The 22193-nt window shown below is 44.2% G+C and overlaps 1 protein-coding gene across 7 annotated transcripts in view; it reads right to left on the bottom strand.

The window, feature by feature from the left end:
• The window catches only part of NRXN2 (neurexin 2), a 2537771-nt gene that overhangs the window by 1653036 nt on the left and 862542 nt on the right, over positions 1-22193 (bottom strand). For all 7 annotated transcript variants that reach the window (XM_082270633.1, XM_082270634.1, XM_082270627.1 and 4 more), the window contains one exon: positions 10356-10739. In XM_082270633.1, the coding sequence (XP_082126759.1) occupies positions 10356-10739 (384 nt within the window). The remainder of the gene's footprint in view (positions 1-10355; positions 10740-22193) is intronic.

The following is a 22193-nucleotide window of genomic DNA, read 5'->3' as shown; positions in this document are numbered from 1 at the left end:
CTGAAGGGCACTGGCTGACAGGGGGTTTAAATCTACATGGTTAAGCACAGCAGGAAGAACGCTGCATGTGCCGCATTAGCTCTCCCACTTTTACTCCCAGCACCAATGCAGCACCCACAAAACAATTGTCTGGAGCTGCCCCTGGGTATGTGACAAGTACAGTACAAAACAATATGATAAATAACGAACCGTTCACAAAACAGAAAAATAACCACTCCCTGCCCCTTGACAACATAATTCCACCAAAATCCAATTAGAATAACATGAATGTTGACTTAATTCCAGAATATGTAGGTATAATAATGACAATCAATAACTTAATCAATATTTGACTTGTGTATCCTATAATATTTTTTTTAAATCATAAAAAAAGTTTTTATTGGGTCTATTCAAAAGGCATACATGAAGAACAATGCATACACCAAGCTTTACGTGAAAGGCATATACAAGGTATTGCATGTAGACTAGTTAGGACTTTTAAACAAGAATAGAAAAAAGCTTGCCATACGTTTGTCCTATAAATGTAATTCAGCGTACCCAACATAATGTTAGTAGAAGACCAGTGTGTATCCTATAATCTTAAATGAAAAAAATATATAAATTGTGAAGGAGCAGATGTTACAATCCAGCTGTCAACTGCATCCTGATTGTAACGGGTAAATAAACCCGCAGCGTATGTGTCCCAGCTGCCTAGAAATTCAAGTGGGTGTGAACCTTAACCACCAATAGTAGCAGCACCAGCCTGCAGCACATCAGGGTCACCTGATTTCACTGCCCAGATCAGCTCTGTCTACAGGCATAGAGGATTGCATACTTTTCTGCAGGACCAGCAATGCTAATAGAACATGCTGGGTGGGGGAAATAAAAGTGACGGGCAGCATGCAAAGAGGTGTGAAACTTAAAATAAAAAAGATAAAGGGAAAAGAGGATCCAAGATAAAAAAAGGATAAAAAAAGTAAAAAAATAAAAATAAAAAAACGAAATAAAAAGGGGTAATAGGACAAAATAAAGATAAAAACAAAAATGAATCAAATAGAGACAAAGCAAACAAAATGATAAAAGAATAATGGGGAGATGCAATGGATCTTATATCTATACAAACCCAATTCCAAAAAAGTTGGGACACTGTACAAATTGTGAGTAAAAAAAGGAATGGACTAATTTACAAATCTCATAAACTTATATTTTATTCACAATATAATATAGATAACATATCAAATGTTGAAAGTGAGACATTTTGAAATGTCATGCCTAATATTGGCTCATTTTGGATGTCATGAGAGCTACACATTCCAAAAAAGTTGGGACAGGTAGCAATAAGAGGCCTAAAAAGTTAAATGTACATATAAGGAACAGCTGGAGGACCAATTTGCAACTTATTAGGTCAATTGGCAACATGATTGAGTATAAAAAGAGCCTCTCAGAAGTCAAGATGGGCAGAGGATCACCAATTCCCCCAATGCTGCGGCAAAAAATATTGGAGCGATATCAGAGAGGAGTTTCTCAGAGAAAAATTGCAAAGAGTTTGAAGTTATCATCATCTAAAGTGCATAATATCATCCAAAGATTCAGAGAATCTGGAACAATCTTTGTGCTTAAGGGTCAAGGTCGGAAAACCATACTGGATACCCGTGATCTTCGGGCCCTTAGACGGCACTGCATCACATAGAGGAATGCAACTGTAATGGAAATCACACTATGGGCTCAGGAATACTTCCAGAAAACATTGTCGGCGAACACAATCCACCGTGCCATTCGCCGTTGCCGGCTAAAACTCTATAGGCCAAAAAAGAAGCCATATCTAAACATGAACCAGAAGCGCAGCTATTTTCTCGGGGCCAAAGCTCATTTAAAATGGACTGCGGCAAAGTAGAAAACTTTTCTGTGGTCAGGAATAAAAATTTGACATTTTTTTTTTGGAAAACTGGGACACCATGTCATCCGGACTAAAGAGGACAAGGACAGCCCAAGTTGTTATCAGCATTCAGTTCAGAAGCCTGCATCTCTGATGGTATGGAGTTGCATGAGTGCGTGCAGCATGGGCAGCTTACACATCTGGAAAGGCACTTTCAGTGCTGAAAGGTATATCTAAGATTTAGAACAACATATGCTCCCATCCAGACGTCGTCTCTTTCAGGGAAGACCTTGCATTTTCCAACATGAAAATGCCAGACCACATACTGCATCAATTACAACATCATGGCTTCGGAGAAGAAGAATCTGGGTACTGAAATGGCCAGCCTGCAGTCCACATCTTTCACCCATAGAAAACATTTGGCGCATTATAAAGAGGAAGATGCAACAAAGAAGACCTAAGACAGTTCAGCAACTAGAAGCCTGTATAATACAAGAATGGGACAACATTCCTATTCCTCAGTCCCCAGACATTTGCAGACTGTTATAAAAAGAAGATGGGATGCCACACAGTGGTAAACATGGCCTTGTCCCAACTTTTTTGAGATGTGTTGATGCCATGAAATTTAAAATAAACTTATTTTTCCCTTAAAATTATACATTTTCTCAGTTCAAACATTTGATATGTCATCTATGTTGTATTCTGAATAAAATATTGAAATTTGAAATTTTCACATCATTGCATTCTGTTTTTATTCACAATTTGTACAGTGTCCCAACTTTTTTGGAATTGGGTTTGTGTGTATATATATATATACACACAGTGCCTTTGCGAAAGTATGCAGCCCCCTTGAACTTTTCAACCTTTTGCCACATTTCAGGCTTCAAACATAAAGATATAAAACTGTAATTTTTTGTGAAGAATCAACAAGTGTGAAACAATCATGAAGAGGAACAAAATTTATTGGATATTTCAAACTTTTTTAACAAATAAAAAACTGAAAAATTGGGCGTGCAAAATTATTCAGACCCCTTAAGTTAATACTTTGTAGCACCACCTTTTGCTGCGATTACAGCTGTAAGTCTCTTGGGGTATGTCTCTATTAGGGATGATCGAACGGTTCGGGTCGACCATCAGTTCGGCCCGAACATTGGGTGTTCGAGGTTCAGCCGAATTTAGAACTTTTTGCCCAAAAAGTTCGGAATTCGGCAACCAGAACCGCCCAAAATGCAATGCTTCAGGAAAGGGGCTTTAAAAGCCCGTGATTGGACCAGAACCATTAGCAAAAGCCAATTGAGGGGGCAGGAGAATGCTAGGAATAGGAATTGGAGTGACTAGGGGGTCCCTAGACCAATCATTAGTGAATACGCCCCCCCAGTATATAAGATCGCCCCCGCCATATTCCTAGCATTGTTATACTGGACATGGAAGAGAGTGGAAGCACTTCTGTTAATTTTACTTTAAAAGTGTCATTTAGCATTTATTAGTGTGAGGAAAGGGATATCTAGTGTAGTTAGAGTGCTCCTTTACACTTAAGTTAGCTTCAAAAATTGAGTTTCTGTAGGGAAAGTGTTAAGTGTAAGGGGACCGTAGTGTAGTGTAGGGTTAATTGGCAGTGACTGCTATGGCAGGGTGACAAAACCCTTCCATAGCAGGGTGACCGCTATAGAGAAATTATCATTTCTCTGAATTGCTTCGGCACACCCATATGGCTTCTCACCAGCCAAGCATTTTTTATGCTGCAGGGGCTGCCACTGCCAGTGCTTTTTTGAGGACATGTTTGATGTCAGACATGACATCTAAACATGTGTATAGGGGGTATATATACACATATATGTCTGTATATATACCCCTAGACATATATAGGTGTGATAGTAGCAGAAATAAATGCTTGCGCTAATAAAATCATTTACAGTAATATATTTCTGCTACTATCACACCTATATATGGCTAGGTGTCTATATACATATAATTATGTGTGTATATATACCACTATACACAAGTTCAGATGTTTTGCCTGCCTCAAAAGAACCAAAAAAAAATGCCAAAAAACGCTAGCGTCAAAAAAAAAAAAATGCCTTCGGGAATGCCTTCGGGAAAAAAACTTTCGGGAAGTTCGGATGTTCTGGCCGAACCGAACTTTTCAAAAGTTCGATCATCCCTAGTCTCTATCAGTTTTGCACATCGAGAGACTGAAATTTTTGCCCATTCCTCCTTGCAAAACAGCTCGAGCTCGGTGAGGTTGGATGGAGAGCGTTTGTGAACAGCAGTTTTCGGTTCTTTCCAAAGATTCTCAATTGGATTAAGGTCTGGACTTTGACTTGGCCATTCTAACACCTGGATATGTTTATTTGTGAACCATTCCATTGTAGATTTTGCTTTATGTTTTGGATCATTGTCTTGTTGGAAGACAAATCTCAGTCCCAGTCTCAGGTCTTTTGCAGACTCCATCAGGTTTTCTTCCAGAATGGTCCTGTATTTGGCTCCATCCATCTTCCCATCAATTTTAACCATCTTCCCTGTCCCTGCTGAAGAAAAGCAGGCCCAAACCATGATGCTGCCACCATGTTTGACAGTGGAAATGGTGTGTTCAGGGTGATGAGCTGTGTTGCTTTTACGCCAAACATAACGTTTTGCATTGTTGCCAAAAAGTTCGATTTTGGTTTCATCTGACCAGAGCACCTTCTTCCACATGTTTGGTGTGTCTCCCAGGTGGCTTGTGGCAAACTTTAAACAACACTTTTTATGGATATCTTTAAGAAATGGCTTTCTTCTTGCCACTCTTCCATAAAGGCCTGATTTGTGCAGTATACGACTGATTGTTGTCCTATGGACAGAGTCTCCCACCTCAGCTGTAGATCTCTGCAGTTCATCCAGAGTGATCATGGGCCTCTTGGCTGCATCTCTGATCAGTCTTTTCCTTGTATGAGATGAAAGTTTAGAGGGACGGCCAGGTCTTCGTAGATTTTCAGTGGTCTGATACTCCTTCCATTTCAATATTATCGCTTGCACAGTGCTCCTTGGGATGTTTAAAGCTTGGGAAATCTTTTTGTATCCAAATCTGGCTTTAAACTTCTCCACAACAGTATCTTGGACCTGCCTGGTGTGTTCCTTCTTCTTCATGATGCTCTCTGCGCTTTAAACGGACCTCTGAGACTATCACAGTGCAGGTGCATTTATACGGAGACTTGATTACACACAGGTGGATTCTATTTATCATAATTAGTCATTTAGGTCAACATTGGATCATTCAGAGATCCTCACTGAACTTCTGGAGAGAGTTTGCTGCACTGAAAGTAAAGGGGCGCCCAATTTTTCAGTTTTTTATTTGTTAAAAAAGTTTGAAATATCCAATAAATTTCGTTCCACTTCATGATTGTGTCCCACTTCTTGTTGATTCTTAACAAAAAATTACAGTTTTATATCTTTATGTTTGAATCCTGAAATGTGGCAAAAGGTCGAAAAGTTCAAGGGGGCCGAATACTTTTGCAAGGCACTGTGTATATATATATAATTTGTTTCTTAATTGTAGCACCCTACAGGTAGGTGCTAGGTAAAAGTATAATGGGCCTTGGCTGCCTAACAGCAGGGCCATAATTTCAGCTGGGCTGTCCTGTCTCCCAGGTGTGGTTACTGAAAGGGGAGTCTCCCCACTGGCTCTGTGAGAGGATTCTCATTGGGCAGTGGAGGATATCCAATCAGTGGCCCATTCGGGCTCGTATCTACCCCAGAAGGCAGATTCTGCCACAGAGGATTCTGAGAGTGGGTAAAAGTTTGACGCAGCATCTTTGGCGGGAAGCAGAGTCCCAGGAGGGAGAGTACGGCTGTCTCTCCTCCTGTCAGAAGGATCGGGTGGCTTGGGTGACTGCTTGAGAGTCCAGAGAGAGAGAGCTGAGCTGCAGAGAGGATCCGGTGTGCCGAGGACCAGTGGAGAAAGAGGGGTTCAGTTCCAGGAAAGTCTTCCAAGATCGTGAGTACTGTGGACTGCCCCTGGGGTCTGCCTAGTGTAGACGGGACCACTCCAGTGAAGATCCCAGGAATCCTAGAGCCTGCAAGTGTAAAGGGGGTTGCCTAGTGAAAGGACCCTGAAGTGTAAAGGGGGTTGCCTAGTAAAAGGACCCTGGAAGTGTAGAGGGGGCACCAGCGGTTAGGCCCTGAAGAGTTAAGTGTGCAGTGTTAAGAGTTGCAGCAGTACAAGCAGTTACAAGTAGAGATGGCCTTGCGGTTCATCCGGTGGTCGGTTCACGGCGAACTTTGCTCGTTCGCAGTCCGCCAATATTGCGAACATATGGCGTTGTTCGCGACGGCCATACTAGTTTGCATTGGGGAGAACTTTGACCCATGACACATCAATCAGGTGGAACAGGACAGCCAATTGAGACATTTCAGCACATGGACATACCCCCTACCTTATAAATAGACCTGACCTGGCGGCCATTTTACATTCTGCTTTTTGTCAGTGTAGGGAGAGGTTTGCTGTGTGCAGCAGGGACAGATTGTCAGTGACACAGATGGCTCTGTTATAGGTCCTCAAAAGTCCTTTCAAGGACTGGTATTTGGTATAGGTGTACTATATCTATATTGTCTCTTTTGTCAGTGTAGGGAGAGGTTTGCTGTGGGGAGCAGGGACAGATTGTCAGTGACACAGATTGCTCTGTTAACGGACCACAAAAGTCCTTTCAAGGACTGGAATTTGGTATAGGTGTACTATTCTTTGGTGTGCAGTGCACTATATAGGGGTGTAATACACTTATAATATACTTTCTAATATAGAAAGCATATTATAGTGGATTTGTATTGTGCACTGTGCAGCATTGTGACTGGTGTGGTGAGCGTTTCTGCAGCGATACTACAACTACAAAGAGTGACAAAAGCACTTTTAAAAAAGTATTATAACTGGTGTGATAGACCAGTGGCCCCCCTAAACGACAGATTGAAGCGGGGTGTTATCTAACAATATACTTTTATAACAGTGTATTTTTGTCCTGCAAAAATGTTGCCTCTTTTGCTGCGTTAACTCTGCTACACATAGTGCCATACTTACTGGCCAATTTTTTGTATAAATGGTGTGATAAACCAGTGGCCCCACTGCCTTGCTAAAGAAGCTGAGGGTAAAGGTGATGGACTGGCCAAGTATGTCCCCAGACCCAAACCCTATTGAGCATCTGTGGGGCATCCTCAAACAGAAGGTGGAGGAGCGCAAGGTCTCTAACATCCACCAGATCCGTGATGTCATGGAGGGTGAAAGAGGAATCAAGTGGCAACCTGTGAAGCTCTGGTGAACTCCATGCTCAAGAGGGTTAAGGCAGTGCTGGAAAATAATGGTGGCCCCACAAAATATTGACACTTTGGGCCCAAATTGGACATTTTCACTTAGGGGTGTACTCACTTTTGTTGCCAGCAGTTTAGACATTATTGGCTGTGTGTTGAGTTATTTTGAGGGGACAGCAAATTTACACTGTTATACAAGCTGTACACTCACTACTTTACATTGTAGCAAAGTGTAATTTCTTCAGTGTTGTCACGTTAAAAGATATAATAAAATATTTACAAAAATGTGAGGGGGTGTACTCACTTTTTTTAGATACTGTATGTAAAAGTACCAATGAGCTACTGTGATTATAATCTTTTCAATATATCAGACTGTTCTAGTACCGAGCTTACTGTTTAAACAGCGATGTGTGTTCCCGCACCAACTGAACCAAATAACACAAAAAAGTGTAGCGCTACCTCAGTTTTTCCAATATGTGTGAATAGCAGTGGAAACCTCCTGATTATAGGTAAATCCTTTACTGATGCGTGAATGATGATGGAAACCTCCTGTACAGAATATCAGGTTACCACTTCTACTGTTTAAGAAGTGACATGACTAGTGATGAAACATGTAGGGGATGGAGTCAGTGATGCTGAGCTTAGTAGTGATGCTGATATGCAAGGTTAGAAGGTGATGCCGATTTCCTGGTGTTTTTGACGGGGGCAGTACATTGTATAACTACAAGCTATATATCCAGGGCTGTTGTTTAGCGGGAAAGCGGGGGAACACAGTTCCGTCACCTCCAGCACTGAATGTATGCAATGGCATGCTACGGGGTCTATTGATACTGGCTGCTGGGGAATCTATTGTCACTTGAGGGAATCTATTTTTGTGTGGGGGGGTCTATTTTTTCTGGGGAGTTTTATTGTTGCTGGTGTGGGATCTATTAATGCTGTGGGTTTGTCTTATGTTGCTGTGGGGTCAGTTGTTGCTAGGCAGAGTTGAAGAAGGGGTCTATGGCTGTGGGGAGATTTTTTTGTTGCTGTCGGGGTCTATTGTTGCTGGGGGGTGTACTGTTGCAAGCTTTCAATTGCTGCTGGGGGATCTATTGTTGCTGGGGGAATTTGCTGCAAGCGGTCTATTGTTGCTGCAAGTAGCTGTTGTTAATGGGTGGTGTGTCTATTATTGCTGGCTGCATGGGATCTATTTTACGGCTTTTCTTGTTATCATTGACAAATTCTATACACATTATTTAGCACCCCAAATGTTACTTGGTTCTGTATTCTCTAAAAGGGGTTATATTGAAAGGTGGGTAGGGGTTGGAACCAAGGGACAGTGCTCGGAGTTGGGCAGGGGGCAGAGATAAGGAGTGACTCTGAAAGGGGGAGTTCCTGCACCTATTCTCTGGGAAAAAAGCCCTGCATATATCTATGTGCACGGTTTAAAGTGCAATGTTTCATGTGAATGTATTTTTTTGGGTTTTATATAAAGATTGAGTTTTAATAATGGTAAAGTGCGATGATGGCCTATCTATGATCCTGGCTGCTGTGGGGATCAATTCTAACTGGAGGGGATCTATTTTTGCAAGAGGGTCTATTGTTGTGGGGTGGTCTATTGTTGCTGGTGGGGGACCTACTGTTGCTGGGGGTGGGCCTTATATTGTTGGGGGGTCTTTTGTTTCTGGGAGAGATCTACTGTTGAGGGAGGGGTCTATTGTCACTGGCTGGCAGTCCATTGATGCTAGCTGCAGGGAGCTCTGTTGTTTCTGCCGGGAGTCTATTGTTGCTTGGTGGAAAATTTTGATGCGGGTTTTCCATTGTTGTTAGGGGGCTTTATTGTTGCTGGTGGAGGCCCTATTTTTACTGGTTGCAGGGGATCTATTTTACGGTTCTCTTTTTATCATTAGCAAATGCCATACAAATTACCTAATACCAAAAAATGATACGTGGTCTCCCGGACCAAGGGAGGAGAGGACCTGGAGACTACGTGCTGGGATACCTTATTTGAACCACACATCAAGCAAATAGGACCTTCATCGATGTGGACTCTCACCTATCCTGACCACATTGCATCTTGGACCCCTAAAAAGCGTGGCCCAATAACACTGTTCCTGCAGCTCCCGGAGACATCCCGGAAAAACAATACTTTAGGAATTGGACAAAAAATATAATCGGTAAAAATTCCTTGATAAAGGCCGCTACAGGCCGAAACATGTCGGAAATACCGATCAAGCCCGTTCTCTGCAATCATTCCTAGTCTTGGATATGAGGAGCAGCAGAACAGGACCAATTATCAATTGTTTCTTTAAAGTCACTCAATTCACGTTCAACAAAACTTATTATTCTTCTTCACTATCACTATGGGACTGTACCCATTTATTCACCTATGTTATGTATAAAACCTCAACATGGAATAAATTTCTATTTTTTATTTAAAATTGTACTACTTCTATGTATTTGTTTACTCCTGCCCTTAAAATCCCATACTTGACTTGAGGCACCACAGACCGACATACGATACGTGGTTATGTATTCTCTAAAAGGGCAGTACTAGGAGGTGGGTAAGGGGTGGAACCCCGGAATTGTGTTCGAAGGTGGGTGGGGTGGGGAAAAGTGGTGACTCGGAAAGGGGGAGTTCCTGCACCTATTTGAGAAAAAAAGCCCTGGTTATAACCCTCCGTTTATTTAACCAAAATGAAAAAAAAAAAAAACTTTAACTTTAGTGCCGGTTCACACTTGTGCGGTTTGCGAGATCGTATGTAATTCGGAGCGCACTGCTCCTTCATTACATGCGATCTCATCACTTTGTATGGCTGAATTCGCAGCGCATCCGCAGCAAACTCGCACATGAGGCTTTTTTTGAGCCGCATCAGAATCGGATCGCACAGTGGTTCACACTTGTGCGATCCGATTCTGTGCGAACTTGCAGATCACACTGCGATATGCAATCGCAACTGGGGGTGTCGTTAACTTTTAATTGACAACCCCTGCGTATCGCATATGGCAGTGTGAACTGCCAGATATGCGGATGCGATGCGGGAACACGCTGCATATTCGCAGCGTTCCCGGATCGCACAAGTGTGAACCGGCACTTTGTTCCACTATCTAGTCTGACCATTAGACCTATTTATAAACAGTTTTTTAGATTTACATTAAGTTTGTAGTACACAGTTGCAAATATATGTAAAGCCACACCGAAGTGCAATTTTTTTTGTTTGTTGTTTTGATATTTACTAAATAAGCTTACCTCTCTCACATGTTTCCCCAAGGTACCCTGTACCCACACAGTCACAAATAAAGCGGTTCCAGCCTTCTCTGCATTGTCCTCCATTTCTGCATGGAGAATTTGTACAGTGCCGTTGAGTCTCCCGAGTACAGAAAGGGGCTACACTTGCAGCTCCTGAAGATTCAGCCAGCCGTCGGATGTCTCTGCTTTTTCCGTCCACAAAAAGGTCTCTTATGCAACCTACAAAACCCAAGCCAAGGGAGGCTGTCCACACCTCAGGGGGAAGTTGAAGATCTTCTCTAGGTTCTGGAAGACCTCCAAGGTACATGTCTCCTTCAAGGTCAAGAATTTCACTCTCTCCCCCAACCTGGAAGGGTGTATTTCGACTGTTAACTGAAATAGAACCTAGATAAAAAAAAAAAAAAAAAAACATTATTGAAATGAACATCAAAGAGGAACAAAACTAGAGAATGTAGTAATTATAATGTTACCTTCAGGAGGAATGGACACTGACAAACAATATTTTTTTAATCTGGCTCAGTATAACCCTACCTCCAACCACCATGGCCATGTTTTTCAATGGAAAATATTTTACAATAAGTACGAAAATCTTATTATGAATAAAGTGATTCTTAAGACATTTGGGACATCCAAAAGCAGTCCAACTGAGGGGCAGGCAACAACCACAGAAAGATGCAAAGGATGTGGGAATCTTACTACCAGGAATTTATTTATAGTACATCACGGGACCCCGAGCAAGCTACAATCATTACTACCTGGGTTATGCTCCACCCATAGGTGAATAGACACTGGCAGGCAAAACAGACAGGAAGTCCCCCCCCCCCATCTAAATCCTCCTACTACTTAAGAAGCTTCTCAGTTTTTTCACCAGTGCCTTAAAGGTGATGGTCACTGAAGTACAACTCTGTATGATGTTACTAGATTCTCAAGTGATTCCAGCAGGCATCAGGAGAGTGGTTGGACTGGATTCATTCCTACAGTTACTACGCAGAGATGGATGGTACCTAGGCTCCATCATGATGGACATCGACATTTGTGGGGATTGCCACTAATGTGGCACTAAAGCTTTGACGATATGAAACCCTGTGCAGTTTGGTAGGGTGCTGTACAGGTCCAGGGTAATGGTGTGTTGGGGGCCGAAACCCTGAAGGTCCCATGTGACAGAGCCTGCCATGATGTGTGAAGATTGGATCTGTGGCCTTGGGGCAAGATTCTGTGGCAGGATATGGGCGAGTGGCCCTTTAAGTGCGAATCATCAGCTGCTTAGGAAGTATCTCTGGTTTGAACACTGGGGGCAGTGTGCTCACCTGTGTTCCTGTGTGCTGCTGCTGGGTTTGTGGGCAAGCTATTGTTACATAGTTACATAGTAGGTGAGGTTGAATAAAGACAATAGTCCATCCAGTTCAACCTGTGTAGGTGTGTGTGGCTGTAATCATCTCACATAGCCCTTAATGTCCTGATCCTAGAGATGTAAGTCTAAGAGTCTTTTGAAAGCCACCATACTTCCCGCAGAAACCACCTCTTGTGGTAGAGAATTCCACAATCTTGTAGCCCTAACAGTAAAGAACCCCCCTCGTTGCCTGAGGTTAAAACGCTTCTCCTCTAATTGCATTGTATGTCCTCGAGTCCTCATGCAATCCCTTCGAATGAACAGCTTTTTTTCTAAGCTGAGATCCCCATTAAGATATTTATAAATTGCTATCATGTCCCCCCTCAGACGTCTCTTCTCCAGGGAGAATAAATTGAGCGATTGCAGACGCTCTTCATAGTTAAAGGTCCTCCAATCCCCTAATCAGTTTAGTTGCCCTTCTCTGGACTCTCTCCAGCTCCAACACATCCCTCCTGAGGACTGGCAACCAGAACTGGACAGAATACTCCAGATGCGGTCGGACCAGAGTTTTATAAAGTGGAAGGATTATAGTCTTCTCTCTGGAATACATCCCTTTTTTTATGCATGCTAATAATCTGCTGGCTTTGGCAGCTGCCGCTTGACATTGCATGCTGTTGCCTAATCTATCATCAACCAAGACTCCCAGATCCTTCTCCATTTTTGATTCCCCCAAGGGTTCCCCTCCTAACGTGTATTGTGTTTTTATGTTTTTAGTCCCCAAGTGCAAAACCTTACACTTCTCCACGTTAAACCTCATTTGCTATGTCGTTGCCCACTCCGTTATTTTGTCCAGGTCATTCTGTAGGATATCTGCTTCATGCTGTGCAGTTATTGCCCTGGCCAATTTTGTGTCATCTGCAAAAACTGATAACGAACTACTGATCCCGTCCTCAATGTTGTTTATGAATAAATTGAACAAGGTTGGTCCCAGGACTGAGCCCTGGGGCACCCCGCTTACTACCTCAGACCAGTCTGAGTATGTGCTGTTTATTACCACCCTTTGGACACGGCCTTTTAGCCAGTTCCGTATCCAAGAGCAAAACCTGCAGACCTTATTTTATAAATTAAGCGCTTGTGGGGAACTGTATCAAATGCCTTAGCGAAATCCAAGTACACCACATCCACTGGTCTGCCCCTATCTAGCTCACAGCTCACCTCCTCGTAGAATGCTAAGAGATTGGTTTGACAAGAACGCCCATTTGTAAACCCGTGCTTATTACCGCTGATGATGTTGTTGTCTTTAGCAAACTCTACGATATAGTCCCTTATCATTCCCTCCAGTAGTTTACATACTACTGATGTCAAACTGACAGGCCTATAATTTTTCGGGATATGCCTCTGGCCCTTTTTGAATATCGGAATCACGTTAGCTTTCTTCCAATCCCCTGGTACATCTCCTGTCCTAATACTGTCTGCAAAGATCAGGAACAGTGGTCTAGATATAACTTTACTGAGTTCCTTGAGTACTCTCGGATGTACGCCATCCAGGCCTGGTGATTTGCTTGTGTTAAGTTTATGCAGCCTTTCCCTGATTTCACTCTCTGTTAGCCATAGTGGCAAGTCCTGTGTATTACTACTAACCATACAGTCATGGTCAGTGTCATGCCTCCAGCATAAGGAAGTAATTAATGCTATTGGAACTTGTAATACCAATATTGGCCACAAGATGCCACTGTGAAATAGACTGTTATACAGCACTTTATGGTACTTCCTGTTATCTAATGCTGGATTAGTTCCACACCTCTCTGAGAAAATCTCCATTTTAGAACACCTTGTGACACAGCCAGACAGCATCTGAGGTTCCTGTGGGAAGATTCCTGAACCCCCCTTTTGAAGCATCGCTGGTATGCCTATGAACTGTCAGTTATATACTCAATGCATATATTGTTTGTGTTTGTACACGGATTGTATGTTTATCTGTTTATTCACAGTTTCACCTCTCTATTCACAATCCTATTCGCATATCCAATCTGACTTGTAACCTGTCATGTGACCACTATTCTATCTCTGGAATAAAGCCTTAAGTTACAAAAGGACTGGTTATTGCAGGATTAAAGGTTTAGCTGTATGTTGAGCTGCACATGCCTGGGGCATACGTGTAGTGAGAACAGAACAGTCAGTGTACCCCTCCTTTTCCTGTGTAAAGAAAGACTGACGAGAAAAAAGCATTCAGCACGGTTGCTTTTTCAGTGTTCTCTGTAACCATCCTCCCATCATTGTTAATTATGTGTGCAATATGCTCTGCCTTAGTGTTTTTGCTGTTGATATATTTAAATAATTTCTTTGGGTTTTTTTTACTATCCTCCGCTATTTGTCTCTCAAAGTTGATTTTAGCCATCTTAATTTCCTGTTTACTTTTCTTATTTGCCTCCTTGTATTGCTCGAAAGCCAATACTGTGCCCTCTGATTTATATTTCTTGAAGGCCAATTTTTTTCCCCTAATAAGTTTTTTGATGCTACGGTTTAGCCAGCCAGGTTTGGCTTTGTCTCTTCTAAATTTATTTCCCATAGGAATGCACTGCAAGATGCATTTGCTTAATATGTTCCTAAAGCATTCCCATTTATCCTCTGTGGTCAGTGATCCCAGGGTTTGGTCCCAGTTTACCCTTTCCATCAAGGAGTATAATTTTGGAAAGTTTGCCCTTCTGAAATTTAGGGTTCTTATGTTCCCCACTTGCCTTGTTATATTGTTATTTATACTAAATGTGATCATCCTGTGATCGCTAGAGCCCAGGTTGTCCTGGACTCCTACCTGCGAGATTATGTCTGGGTCATTAGTGATCAATAGATCCAGGACTGCGTTTTCTCTGGTAGGGGAATCCACCAACTGTGACATGTAATTATCCAGTAAGGTTTCCGTGAATAGACGGGCCTTCTGTGAGTGTGTAATCCCCTCATCCCAATCAATGTCGGGATAATTGAAGTCCCCAAATATGATGACTGATCCCAATTTTGCCACTTTACCCATTAGTGCTAAAAATTCCAGCTCTACCTCCTCCCCTTGGTTAGGTGGCCTATAGCAAACCCCCACAATTACTTTCCCCTTTTCTCCTTCCCTATGGAGTTCAACCCACACAGATTCTAAATCCATGCTCTTTCCATCCGTAATGTCCCTCCTTTCTATCACCTTTATATTGTTCTTGACACAGAGACATACCCCTCCCCCTCTTTTTCCTACCCTGTCCTACCGGTACACCGAATACCCTTGGATATTGGCCAGCCAGTCATGTGAGGGGTCGAACCAAATCTCTGTTATTCCCACAAGGTCTAGGTCATTCTCATGTACTAACATTTCCAACTCAGCCCCATATTGTGATCCTTGTTTGCAACTCAGGCGCTGTTGAAATGTTCTTTTGCTTTTTTCAGAAACTGAATACCTTGGTTTCTCCCCACAATGGCAAGAGTGTGTGTGCGCATGTTCATTGCATGCATGATTGGAGAACGCACACCAAGAAGTCGGAGAATTGGGGCCAGAGGCCAATTTGATTTTCTAAACAAGCCGGGTTTCTATTTGCAAGCAGCTGATTGCTGCTGGAACTGGTGGTAGCATAGGCGTGCGCACGGGGTGTGCCGGGTGTCATAGGCGTGCGCACAGGGTGTGCCGGGTGTGCCTGGGCACACCCTAATCACCCTGTGTCTGTTAGTGTAGGGCCGGCTGTCTCCCGAGATCTCCATCTTTGGCACTGAGGGTAGTGAGATACTTGGTGGAGAGGCGGCTGTGCTGTTGGCTCCAGCAGACAGTGAGGCTTGCCAGAGCCACTCAGTGTGTGTGACACTGTTAGGTAATGTTACTGCTTGCAGAGGGAAAGACCAGCTGTCAAAACTCAGGGGTGATGTCGGGGGTGGGCGGGACCGAACAGCTATCAAACATCAACCAATGGGATGGGGTCTGGGCGGTAGCTTCATTTATGTGGCTCCGCCCCTTTCTTAAGCAGCCCAATCATTGGCTGGTGTTTGACAGCTGCTCGATCCCGCCCACCCCCGACATCACCGCTGAGTTTAGACAGCTGGGCTTTCTCCCTGAAAGCAGCTACATTACATGACAGTGTCACACACACAGTGGGGTACCAATAGCGGGGGCGGGGGGCCACGCACTGGGGGGTGTCAGCCGGCGTGCTCTGAGATCCCACATCGCAGTGTGAAGGCAGCTGCAGTGGCAGCTCCTTCAGTCCCTGCTGCTAGCGGGGGGCGGAGCCGCGGCGGGAAGAAGGGGGCGGAGTCACGGCGGGAAGAAGGTGAGTGCGTGCCCATTGCCCAAGTGTGTGTGCTGAATAGGAGGGGGATGGGGAAGCTGCATATAGAGGATTTCATCTTTCCCTATTCTTCCTGCAGCTGCTGAATAGCTGATTCTCCTCCTCTCCCTCCTGCAGGAAGAATAGGGAAAGATCAATTCATCTATATGCAGTTTATATATATATATATATATATATATATATATATATATATATATATACACACGCATGTGTGTTTGAGCTTTGGGGTGCACACCCTAATGCAATAGGCTGCGCACGCCTATGGATCCTTCCTTCTTATCAGTCACCACTACTGGTAGCCTACTCTCCGTTTGGATGTTAAAGACTACCGTAAGGCTTGTCATGTCTGTGCCCAGTCTAAATCCTCCATGCAAGCTCCTGCTGGTCTTCTCATGCCTTTGCCTATTCTGAAGGAGCCCTGGTCTCACATTGCCATGGACTTTATCACTGATCTTCCACTGAAAATAATACGGTAATTTGGGTGGTAATCGATCGGTTTTCCAAAAAGACTCAGTTTGTTCCTCTTTCTGGTCTCCGTTCTGCTCTGCTCTGGTTCCCATTTTTGTTCGAGAAAACTTCCACCTCCATGGGGTTCCTTCACGTATTGTGTCTGACAGGAGTGTTCAATTCACATCTCACTTTTGGAGAGCCTTTTGAAAATCCCTCAATATTATCTTGGACTTTTCCTCTTCTTACCACTTTCAATCCAATGGACAGACTGAAAGGGGGTTAATCAGGAGTTAAAAGGTCTTTCTCTTAGTCTCTGTAGTCTCTGCTCATCATGATGATTGGTCCTCTTCACTCCCGTGGTTAGAATTCTCTCACAATAATCATGTTCACTTCAGTTCTCAGAAGACACCCTTTCTCATAGTTTATGAAAGACACCCTCAGCTCCCTCTTTCTTTGACCTGTTCTCTGGAAACTCCAGCTTTGGCTAGGATTCAGGAATCATTCAATTCTATTTGGAGTGACGTTCATGATTCCCTCCGGGTAGCTGCCGACAAATTCAAAGATTTTGCTGACCGTTGCAGGCGTAAGTTGTCTTCTCTACAGCCAGGGGACAAAGTCTGGCTTTCCACCAGGAACATTAAGCTCCGGGTTCCTTCTCTGAATTTTTTTTTTTTAAACAATCTTTTTATTGAATTTTCAACATAAAAAAAATACAAACATTCGTTAAGTACAACTCCCAATAACATTCAAGAATAACTTCAGTTTGCTTTCACATCAACATTGCCAGGACATTTCAAACAGCAGTGTAATACTAAGATATCTTCACTAGGCACTCAATTAGTTCCGATTAGTTAACTTGTGGATAATTATAGCCACAGACGCATCATGAGGACCGAAAAGGTTGGGAAAAAAAAAATGTCGCTGCCACCACTATATGTCTCCATCATTATCACTTGGGTGCAAGGCAGAGTGTAGGCTTAAATGGGGTTGCACCCCACCGATTGCCCGACACCCCAGATACGGCCACCCCAAATGGGAACCACACTGTGGCCATCTCCGGAGCGCCGGGCCCCAGCAGGGCATTCCCCAAACCGCTTAAGGAGAGCAAATCCCCTTTCATGACTTATTTATCCATGAGATCCAAGGTAGCCATAGCTTAGACATACCGGTGGCGGACTGGTGTTTTAGGGACAAGGCTCGTTCATAGGAATGGTGGGTGGCCACCATTTTGATCACTCCTTGGGCTGGGGGAGGGGATTCCTGCTTCCAATATCTAGCTATAAGTAATCTGGCTGCCAACAAACAGTGGGTAACCGTGTGTCTCATAGGATGAGGTATCTGTTCAAGGTTTAGGGATAGCAATGCCAGTCCAGGGTCAAGTGCCATCTGGGTATTAGTCAATTCAGACAATAAAGAAAACACCTCCTGCCAGAAATTCTGAAGTTTTGGGCACTGCCAGAAGACGTGGAAGAGAGAACCCACTCTGCCACATCCTCTCCAGCACCCTCCATCACACCGCTCATCAAATTTGCTTATTCTGTCAGGAGTAAGGTACCAGCGTAACAATAGTTTCAAGGTCAATTCCCACAGGTTGGAATTGCATGTCGTCGAGTAGATAGAGCGAATTGCCCGTGTCCACTGTTCGTCGGTGTATTCTACACCCAAGTCCCTCTCCCATTGTACATGGGGGAGTGACTTGGAGAAAACAGTCTTCTGTTGAATTAGATTATAGAACGTAGTAATGCCTTTGGTTTTGGGAGGTGATTTAGAGACAAGGTAAGTCCACGCCGCAGTTGGGACAATCAGTGGCCAGGTGGGTATAGAGGTCAGGAAATGACGAGTTCTAAGGCGTAGGAAGAAATCGGCATCGGGTAAATGGAACTTAAGTTGTAAGGTAGGGAATGGGATCAATTTGGATTTATGGTAGAGGTCGTTCAAAGTGGCGATGCCTCGTTTTGGTCCAGGAGTGGAAATTGGTATCGGGCATTAGATAGTGCAGGGCAGTCAGGGGTATCTTGAGGTCCTGCACAAGGGGACCATTGGGTTTTTGAGTCAGCAACATTTTACAGGCGGTGACCGTAGCTGCCATGGTCGGGGGAAAGTGAGACGGAATTTTCGCTCCCAGGGATGTCGCCATCAGCCAGGACGAAAGGTCCGATAGCGTGCAATAAGACGCCTCTATTTTCCTCCATATAGAGGGTCTATCAGGGGTAAACCATGTTCGCAGTTGTGTGAGGATAGAGGCAAGGTAGTAGTCGTATACGTCCACATAGCCCGCCCCCCCCTTGGGAGCGTGATTTGATGTTTCACGTGAGCACATCTAGGCTTCTTACCCTGCCATATGTATTGCGATATAAGAGATTGGAGAGAGCGAAAAAACTTCTTGGGAGCCGGGATTGGAACAGTTCGAAAGATATATAGAAGCTGAGGTAAGTGCATCATCTTGAACGCTGCCAGCCTCCCCAACCATGAAAAACCCGAGAGTTGGGGGCGTTTGAGATCATTTTGGAGCCGAGTTCGTGCCGGAATGTAATTGTGTAAAAAAAGCGTTTTCGTATTCGCCGTGAGTTTAATACCCAAGTATGAGAGATGAGCGTCTGTCCACGTGTAGGGAAACTGGGTTTGTAATAAGGCACTAGTTGTAGCGTCTATGCCAATATTTAAGATCTGGGATTTAGTTTCGTTAACCTTATACAGGGATACTGCTCCAAACCAATTAAGTATTTTTTGAATTTCGGGAAGTGAACCGGTAGGGTTAGTAACCATAAGGATGACGTCGTCCGCAAAGAGACTAATCTTTTGTGACGTGCCCACTACTTCAATTCCTGATATACGAGGATTGGATCTAATATGTTCTGCAAGGGGTTCCATAATCATATTGAATATGAGGGGGGAGAGGGGGCACCCCTGTCGAGTACCATTCGATATCTCAAATGGGGTAGAAATGGCATCAGGGGTGCGTACACTCGCTGATGGATTCGAGTACAAAGCCATAATGGCTTCGTATAGGAAGCCATGGATACCAAATTTGTGCAGTACCGCTGATAGAAAACCTGAATGGACTCTGTCGAACGCCTTCTCTGCATCCCACGAAAGGAGCAGAGAAGGCGTTCCTGTATTGCGGGCACAGTGTATGGCATCAATGACTCTTCTAGTCGCATCGGAGGCCTGTCGGCCTTTCGTGAACCCCGATTGGTCCTTGTGGATGATTGTTGGTAGGACATCAAGTAGGCGTAGTGCAATCATTTTCGCATACAATTTAGCATCAATATTCAAAAGCGATATCGGTCTAAAATTTTGGGGCTGGTTGGGTTCTTTCCCAGGTTTAGGCAAAGTGACAATCATAGCACTGAGCGTCTCTTGTGGAAAGGAAGAGGATGCGGCAGCTGAGTTAAACATTGTGACCATGAGAGGCGCGAGTAAGCCAGAAATTTTTTTATAATATTCGGCTGTAAAGCCGTCCGGGCCAGGGGATTTCAGGCTGGGGAGGGTGGATATAGCTTGAAGTATCTCTGATTCAGAAAAAGGTTGGTTAAGAGTTTCTAGCATAGTTGGAGGAATGGAGGGTAAGTCAATTTGGTTAAGGAATGACTCTATGTCAGTTGAACACGGTTGGGGGCTATGTGGGTCAGCTTTGATATTATACAGGGATGCATAATAAGTGCGAAAGGCATCTGCTATTAGGGTGGGCTTCAGTAGTTTAGTTTTAGATACCGGATGAATAATGTGTGGTATTCTAGATTTGGTCCTCTGACCTTTGATACGAAGGGCCATGGCTTTAGACGCCTTTTGTCCCATGGAGTATGAGTTCACTTTCCACCGCTTGACAGTGGTACTGTATCTTTCGAGCAGCATGGCTCTCAGCTCCTGCTGGAGCAGAAATATTTGTTCAGTAAGGGACTTAGAAGGGTGTTGCTGATTTTGAGAGTCTAGGGTAGTCAGCTGCTTAGTAATATCGGTCAGCTTCTGCGACCTCCTTTTCCTTTCCCTAGAGCCAATTTGGATTAGTACGCCTCTTAGCACTGCTTTATGGGCGTTCCACACCGCCTCCGGACCCAAACCGTCTCCCACATTGTTGGTAACATAATCTTGAATATGGCCTTGGATTTCCGAGACGTACGCTGGGTTGTTCAGCAGGTGATTAGGTAGCCTCCAGACATATGGAGCCTGAGTATGTGGACCTAGGGAGATTTTTATCGTCAACGGGGAGTGGTTAGACCAGGTGGCAGTGTGGAGCTGTACATCAGACACACATTCCAAGACATTTCTGTCGGAGATACACAGATTGATACGGGAGTAGGTGCCGTGACGCGGGGAAAGGAACGAGTAATCCCTCTCCGACGCGTGACAGCACCTCCACACATCATACAATTCCTGAGACCAGATAAATTTGGACAACGATGAGTTATGCCTTTTAGTGGTAGCCGTCGAATCAAGGACACTGTCCAGTGTGAGGTTGAAATCACCACACATGAGGAGATTTCCAAAGGCTAGATTCTGCGCTTTGGTCACCACAGACTTTATAAAGGACAATTGGTGATGGTTAGGGGCATACAAGTTCACAATGGTGGATTTCCGACCCATTATCGTGCATTGCAAAATAAGATATCTGCCCTTGGGGTCAGACACTACTTCATGGCAGTGGTAGTCCAGAGTCTCGCTAATAGCTATAACCTCTTCTTTTTTCCAGAAGCAAAGTGCATATATGGGTAGTTTTTGTGGGTGTATGTTGGCGTGGCTTCAAGGGCGAAGTGAGTTTCCTGGACACACACTATATCACCGTGTAAGGAGGTAGCAGTGGACCATAGGGAGGAGCGCTTGGCAGGGTGGTTAAGACCCCTGGCATTGAGGGAGATGACGGTGAACGCCATCACAAAAGAGAGAGGTGTGTTTTTGGTAAGTACGGGCAGGTGGTCCTAAGAAGATCGTGTACAGGGACGGTGATCCCTAAATGAAGTAAAATACCTGAAAGTTGTTGCGTCTGTGTAGACTTGTTCGACCTGCGGGAGATAGCCTCCGTGAGACTGGTAGAAGTATAAGAGAAGTCCCGCGACTTGGGCAAAGAGTCACTTCCTGGAGATCTCGGAGTGGATAGAGTCGGTCACTTGTGGTGTCACCAATAGGAACTACTTGAGACGGCAATAAAAATAAAAGTTAGTATGTGATGTTCAGCAAACAAAAACGATAATCAGAAACGTGAACCGTTAATAAGCGTAGTATCCAAGCTGAACAGAAGCAACTGGAAATGAGGTTCAATCAGCAAGGGTATTCCTGTTTCAGGCTTGCTGACAAAGTGGGAGGTAACTCCACCGCCGGTGGAGATATAAAGCTTGAAAACTGGGGTAGCAGAATGTAGGAGGCCAGCCGGGCCCTGTGTTGCTGAAGATGGAGGTACAGCACCTTACTACATAGAAGGACGATGCCTGGATCGGCTGCGATGAGAGCCCTGGGGAGGTGGCGGGGTTCGCCTCAGCACATCGGGGGGGTTTCCCGCGGGGGGTCTGGAATAATACCCCATGCTTGCAGTAGTTTCATGCCTCCTTCAATTGTGGAGATAGAATGGGGGATTCCATTGTAGGTAACCATCAAGGTTGCAGGATGGCGCCACTTATAGGTTATTTTGTGATTTGCCAAGGCTTTAGTAAGCGTTTTGAGCTGTCTGCGCTGTTGTAGCGTGTGCTGAGAGAGGTCAGCGAATAGTTGGATTTGTGTGTATGGAGCTGGAAGGGTACCCAGTGCTCTAGA

Source organism: Pelophylax lessonae (assembly GCF_965119305.1).
Source record: "Pelophylax lessonae genome assembly, chromosome: 10".
NCBI classification, from domain to species: Eukaryota; Metazoa; Chordata; class Amphibia; order Anura; family Ranidae; genus Pelophylax; species Pelophylax lessonae.
This window is presented reverse-complemented; position numbering and strand designations above follow the sequence as displayed.